Raw genomic sequence first — 7,336 nt, forward strand, 5'->3', positions numbered from 1 at the left:
ATACTAGATGCGACCAAGAGCGTTCTTTTCCACGCTGTTTTCCAGAAGGTAGAGCTTCGATGTTTTTTAACTTGTTGCTGCTGTGATTGTACATCATGGAGAAAAAAAGCGCAAAGTCCTTCGGGAAGAAACCTAAACCCACGCAGATGAACGACGACCCCGTCAAAAACTTCGAGAAATGGAAGAAAAACTACAACAAAACGAAAGCACGAGTGAAGCGAGAGAGAGCACAGAAAAAGAAGCCCGAGTGGTTGGTGGAAAGGGAGTACATCGACAGGCTTGTTAGCAGGTACGACGACATAAAAGCCAAGGAGGCTGTCAAGTTCTCAGACTTCCCCATTTCAAAGAAAACCTTGTTGGGACTGCAGGAGGCTCAGTACAGACAGCCCACGGAGATCCAGAGACAGACTCTCGGCTTCGCTTTGCGAGGTAAAGATGTCCTCGGCGCGGCTAAAACCGGCTCTGGGAAGACATTAGCCTTTCTCATACCGGTGCTGGAGTGCCTGTACCGCCAGCAGTGGAGCGCCATGGACGGCCTCGGTGCTCTCATTATATCCCCCACCAGAGAGCTCGCCTACCAGACCTTCGAAGTCCTACGCAAGGTGGGAAAGAACCACGAGTTCTCCGCGGGGCTCATCATCGGTGGGAAAGACCTCAAGAGCGAGTCGGAGAGGATCCACCACACCAACATCGTCATCTGCACCCCGGGCCGGCTGCTCCAGCACATGGACGAGACGGCCACCTTCCACGCCTCCAACCTCCACATGCTCGTCCTGGATGAGGCGGACCGCATCCTGGACATGGGCTTCGCGGAAACACTCAACGCCATCGTGGAGAACCTTCCCAAGTCCCGACAGACGCTGCTGTTCTCCGCCACGCAGACTAAGTCCGTCAAAGACCTGGCGCGGCTCAGCCTGAAAGACCCGGAGTACGTGTGGGTCCACGAGAAGGCCAAGTTCAGTACGCCCGCCACGCTGGAGCAGAGCTACGTGGTGTGTGAGCTCCACCACAAGGTCAACATGCTGTACTCGTTCATCAAGAGCCACCTGAAAAAGAAGATCATTGTGTTCTTTGCCTGCTGCAAGGAGGTGCAGTACCTGTTCCGAGTCTTCTGCCGCCTCAGACCCGGCATCCCCATCCTGGCTTTGCACGGCAAGCAGCAGCAGATGAAGAGGGTGGAGGTCTACAATGACTTCCTCAGAAAGCAAAACGCTGTGCTCTTCGCCACTGACATCGCTGCTAGAGGCCTGGACTTCCCCGCCGTCAACTGGGTGCTGCAGTTCGACTGTCCGGAAGATGCAGACACTTACATCCACAGAGTGGGCCGGACCGCCAGGTACAAGGAGGGGGGGGAGGCCCTGCTGCTGCTGCTTCCCTCAGAGGAGAAGGGGATGGTCAGTCAGCTGCAGGAGAAGAAGGTCCCCATCAATAAGATCCAGGTTAGACCTCACCTCGTGCAGCCACACCATCACAATGCACACACTGCAGTCCATTAAAGGACAGCAGAACTCAACTGTCTGGCCATTGTCAGGATGTGCTTTGTGTTAGTAGTATACAGGTCATGTTCAACATACAGCATCACCACACTCAGACAGCACGGGAGTCTGTCCTGTAATAACGTGCATATAGTGCTGTATTAGATTACACAGCATTGACTCCAGCATCGACTATAGAAAGGCAGACTGGATATTTAAAATCAGTGCCAGATGGCTTCAGGTTAGGCGTTACCTCTAAAGGTGAGACTGAAGAAAGGATTTTCAGGGATGAGAAGAATTGTTGGGTTATGCTTGTGGGTTGAACATTTGGGCTTCAAACTGGGGAATACCACAGAATTTACTGAGTTCCTGGAACCGGTTTCTTATTAGGTGGAAATGTTTGAAGGGGGGCTTTTAATTAATTAACAAGATATGTGCTTACAGAGACATTTTACAGTTAAAAAATACACTCTCTGTCAATGCTCTTTAACAGTTTTGTCACGTCTGTAGTCATGCTTCTTGTTCCTCATCTGCTAGCAGACCCACTTATACTGCTGGGTCTGCAATGAGCTGATGTCAACCAATTTATCAGCCTGTCCCATTAATCTGAGTAGATCTGGTGGAAAGCCTCATGTGAAAGTGCAACTTTTCCGAACAATAATGTTGAAGACATTTTACAGCAACACCTTTTTGTCTACAGGAAGGCAAAATATCAGAGAATATGTGTTATCACTCCAACAAATTTTTGAGTGGAGAGATGTTAGACCTTCCCCCTTTGCTACAGCTGTCTTTGTCGTCATTATCAATTTTACTCTTAATTTGTTCCCATTATTTTCTATGTTACGAAACATTACTTAAAGATAGCCTTTCATCACAAATATCATGCAACAGAAAGCACATAGTTTCAATAATAATTGATGCCCTCATTTGCAGGTAATTTACACTCCTAGCTTTTGCCTCCAGCAGTGTGTCTTGACAGAGGCAAATGTATTTTCAAAGTTAAAATGACACTGAAGTAAGAGCTGTTTGATGTGCAGCACTGACAGATGTGCACCTTTCATGAGCCAGGTAACTGAATGGAGTTTGTTACGAAAGAGAAAAGAATGATGTCCTCAGGTGCTCCGTGGAGTGTCTGTTAATTGCAACACAAACAGTACAAACATACAGACCTGAGTGTTGTTCATAGCAGCAATAGAGCAGTAGACAACATCTGTCCGTACTCATATGATTGTCTGAATGTTTCCAGGTGAATGCAGACAGAATGCAGAGTGTCCAGCAGAAGCTGGAGGCCTTCCTGGCCCAGGAGAAGGAGCAGAAGGAGAGAGCTCAGAGGTGTTTCGTCTCCTACCTGCGCTCCGTCTACCTGATGAAGAACAAAGAGGTGTTTGATGTCTTTAAACTCCAGATTGAGGAGTACGCACATTCTCTGGGCCTCGCTGTGGCTCCGAGGGTGCGCTTCTTAAATAGAGCTCAGGCACAGAGGACTGAGAAAGAGGGACAGAAAGAAAAGGAGCTGTCTGATGAAGAGGAAGAGCTGAGGAGCTTTAAGGCGCAGATGAGAGGAAGCAGTCCTCAAGAGGAAAGTCAGAGCTCGGAGTCAGAAGATTCAGATGAGGACGAGGAAAGTGGGAGTGAAAAAGAGGTGAGTCGGTCCAAGACACTGCTACTGGGCGCAGGTGATGATGAGGAGGATGACAATGATCTAAGAGACTTGGAGCTGCTGACAGTCAAAAGAAAGGATGTCTTCAATCTGACAGGGGACCAAGAGAGTTCAGACGCACACGAGACAGATTCCAAAAAGAAAACGGGAAAAGAGACAAAGTTTAAAGAAGCCAAAAAGGTGCTCAAGAGAAACTTCCAAGTCAACACCAAAGTGGCTTTCAATGAACAGGGAGTGGCTGTGCAGATGTGGCCACCTGTCCAGCGGGCAGTGACTGGTGAAGAGGAGGAGGAGGAGGAGGTTTCAGGTATCAACGTGGAGAAGGCCAGGGAGAGGCTGAAACGAGAGGACCAGGAGTTTGACAAGCAGGAGTACAGCCGCAAAGTCAAGGCCAAACACAGAGAGAAGAGGCTGAAGGCCAAGGCAGCCAGGAGGGAGGCCAGCAAGCAGCACGGAAAGAAATCTGACGAGGAAGAGGAGGACGAGGTGGTGGCCTACCTGGCCAATCACAGCGAAGATGAGTTTGACCCCAGCACCCTGCCAGACCCCGACAAGCTGCACTCTGAGGAGGACGAGGAGGACCGGACGAGTCCAGCTAAAAGGCAGCACAGCAGTGAAAGCAGTGATGAGGGAGACGAGGAGCTCACAGCGAGGAAGAGGAAGAAGGTGAGGCAGCAGGGCGATGAGCACAAGGCCCTGGACACTGGTCTCTCTCTGGCTGAAGACGAGGAGTTAGTCCTACACCTGCTGGGAGGACGTAGGTAGAGAAAAGGAGATGGAGACATTTAGAGATGCTTTATAAACATGAACTCATCAGTTAGTCAGTGGTCAAATGTAAACAAAAAAAAAAGTCCATGTTCTGTGTCTATAGTGTGATTTAACAAACCATCATCAGTGATCATTATTTAAGGTGACCCAGCAGATGCTGTTCAAGGTCACCTGTGGAGTTCTTTTGTGGATGATGAATGCATTTCCTGTCTCGTAAAACATTTACAAAGCTGATTTTGGATCCTGCATTGTTTACATTCATGATTACTACCAACGAGTCTTCCTCTGTGCTGCCTTTGCTGAGTTTCTTGGCACATTATCTCCACCTGTAGGTCAGTGGAATAATGTGATACCGTTGGTAGTATTGCGTATTGTGTATCTGATGTGCACGTGTGTGTGCACAAGACAAACAAAACAGAGAAAAACTGAATGGCTTTTTAGCACAGAGGTGCTCTGTTGTTTGTGTTTGAGTCTGCAGTCCACAGTCATGACCTTCTTCATCGTCAGAGGGACTGGAGGTCTTGTAATTAATGACATGTATTGAGTATGTAACATGATCTGACCTTCCTTATTTAATATCAGAGAACGTTATCACTATTTTGCGATCAGTTGCGATTTTGTGTGATTCTAATAAAGAAGTTGTATCGCACATTTCAGTGTTTAGTTCAGTGGCTTGAAACTGAATTTGATCTGGACTTGTTGTTTCTCACAGCTGCATTCCTTTCTGTGGAGAGTTGTAGGATTTGAATCTGTGTGGTTAACACCGTATCTAAACGACAGTGTGTCCTGCTCTGCCTGCTCACACTGGAAGCTGGGGTGAACGGCCTGCTGCCTCTTCCTGGCTGCAGGGCTTTGCCTCTCAGATCCCTCTCAAACAGCTCTCTGCGTACGTTGTGTCGTGGTGAATCGTACAAAGTGAGATAACCCTGCACACTTTGGTACAGTCTGTACTCGAAGACAGTTGTGTTGCACTCAGTGGTACACAGAAGTGACAGAGACAGTTGTGTGAAGTTCAGACTCTCTTCACTCCAATCTGTGCCTGAAGTGAGCCTCATTGTCAGATTGGTTACAGAAATTGTCATATGCATCCCCGCTCGATTCTGCTGTCAGGGATGGGGATTCACACTGATCCACTTTAATTCAGCAGACAATATTGACACATTTTGGTGCCAGCTGACACACAAAGGAGAAAAGAGCTGTTACTCTGAATCACTAAAGGAAATACCAGCAGCTGCCAAAAGAAACACAGTGTGATATAGTTAGAAAATATACATGGTTTGTACACAGCTGAACACCTGTACTATATTTAATGTGACTCCTGTTATGAGTGAAGAACTACAGTCGCAACAGTAAACATTCATGTTCTTCAGGTCTAAATTGTCATGTTACTTTTTCTTCTTAATATTTCTCTTCTTTCTGTGTAGCAAAATTCCAAAATGAAACTAGCACCCATGATGCATTGCTCCTCACCGACGCTCCTCATTAAAACTCCTCGTTTTTGGCCATTTCTATCCCATGTCAGCAGTTAATGAAAAAACAGAAAGCCAAATGAGCAATAACAGATGTAAACAAACCAGCACACGACTGATAAGAAACATACAATGATGGGTCGCAGATTACATCAGCAGCTGAATGATCATGACTCCAGGTGACCTGATTTCCTTCCTATGTGTTATACAAGCTAGAAAACAATATATGTAGCTAGAATGTGTCCTTGTGCCCCCATTGCTTTCTTGTCCTGCATTTATTCATCAAACACTCCCTTTAATCTGAGAGGGGCCTCAAAGACATCCCACCTTCAACACTGCCTGTCTAGCTCCTTCACTGCTTGTAGGGACTCTGTTGAGATGAAGGCCAACAAGCTCAAGGAGTCATAAAAGAAACATTTTGATTTGCTCTCTATTCTCATCTCCGGGTTTGAGTGAGCTTAAACAAAAGCTCAGGTACACTAAGAATCTTTTAAAACTGAAAACCCCAAACCCTGTGAAGGGCTTAGCTTTTGGGGCCCCTGACTTGTGGGATGGACTGTGATGAGTGTCCACTTCCGCAATTGTCCAGATCATCTGTAGGCATGAGCTCATTCCAAATGACCTGAGTTTTTTTTTTTTTTTTTTTTTTTCGTCAGAGCGTGTGTAGCATCATGAGCAGAGACTTCCTGCATCAGTCACATGTAAAACTCTCAGTGGTGGAGTGACTTCAATGATGTTAGCTCCTCCACCAGCAGGAAATGGTTTGTTATACTAGAGTACTTGTAACTGAATAAAGGAGTCAAGGGTACAAGAATACATAACATGATACTCAACCTCAGGAGAATTTCAGGCTTTTCAGTTTTCAAGAGCGACTTGAAATCATTTCTCTGGAGGCCATGTTCTGTAACATGTCACTGTAGAAAAGAAAATAAATACTGTGACATTTGTCAAGTAAATATAAACATCTTTGAATACAGGCTTTTTTTTTTTTTTTTTTACAGGCTTGACCTTATTTCAGCTTGGAGCCTCATGGTGTCAGAATCACTGTCAGGAGAGCTGGATGGCTCTGCAGTCTGTGGGAGTGACTCATGAATGTTTAATGTGGGTATGATTGAAGAAATACCTTATTTATGTCAAATTTTATGTAAAATAATTACACTGGTGAACGTAATGAACTGTGTTCCACTGTGCCAGACCAAACACTCCTCGCCATTGTCAAATCTGATTTGACATCGCAGTATTTTTTTCAGAATAACCTCGAAACTTAACAACATTGTCAAAAAGTTAAACTGCGCATTTGCATTCCTACCGCTAGATTTCATTTTACAAGCTGGATGTCTCCCGTTCACATTCATTCTGCCACACAGCTACTCAACATGGTGATAAAATCATTTATTAATTAGTAAGTTTTTCCTGTCGGAGCTCATCACGGTGCCTCCTCCTTTGGGCCCTAAATGCAGCACCGCGCCAGGATGAGTTCAGGTACCTCTCTGCTCTCATGAGGTTGTCATGGCGTGACCACCTCCTCCACTGAACACCTTCGACAGGTGAGCTCCTGACTCCGCTCTTCCTCCTCCTCTGCTCAGTGGATTTCACTGAGTCAGGGTAATGTTAGAGGTGTAGACATTTCAGCGAACGTAGTCCGAACGATAATTTCATCTGGAATGTTTGTTCTTTTGGATAAAATCTCTGGCAGCGAAACGAATCGCACAGCTAGCTCACGTTAATGTCCATAATATCTTTGAAAGTATAATATTATATAAAACTGTTAGGTTACATCGAACTTGTTGTGTTTCCGAGTAGAAACTCTTAGCGCTTGTTAACGTTAGTTAATCGGCAAATTTAAATTTAATTCAGCAAACAAAACTTCAGTTCAGACACTTGCTAAATCTCGCTGGCTAACTTTGTTAGCTAACGTTTAGCGCCAAGTTAGCTCCGTGAGACAGCAGCAGTGCAGTTTGGTG

The 7,336-nt window shown here is 45.9% G+C and overlaps 1 protein-coding gene across 2 annotated transcripts; it reads left to right on the forward strand.

Annotated features, from left to right (window-relative positions):
* Positions 1 to 6,905, forward strand: ddx10 (DEAD (Asp-Glu-Ala-Asp) box polypeptide 10). 2 transcript variants are annotated; one of them, XM_076727262.1, is made up of 3 exons: positions 1 to 1,439; positions 2,722 to 3,801; positions 6,374 to 6,905. In XM_076727262.1, the coding sequence occupies exons 1-3, from the start codon at positions 96 to 98 to the stop codon at positions 6,377 to 6,379; spliced, it is 2,430 nt and encodes an 809-aa protein (XP_076583377.1). In that variant the 5' UTR covers positions 1 to 95; the 3' UTR covers positions 6,380 to 6,905. The 2 variants fall into 2 exon arrangements, with proteins under 2 accessions (XP_076583377.1, XP_076583376.1); XM_076727261.1 differs by lacking the exon at positions 6,374 to 6,905 and having other exon boundaries at positions 2,722 to 6,215.
* Positions 6,906 to 7,336: the final 431 nt, after the last annotated feature.

The sequence above is a fragment of the Chaetodon auriga genome, chromosome 3 (assembly GCF_051107435.1).
Source record: "Chaetodon auriga isolate fChaAug3 chromosome 3, fChaAug3.hap1, whole genome shotgun sequence".
Lineage (NCBI taxonomy): Eukaryota > Metazoa > Chordata > Actinopteri > Chaetodontiformes > Chaetodontidae > Chaetodon > Chaetodon auriga.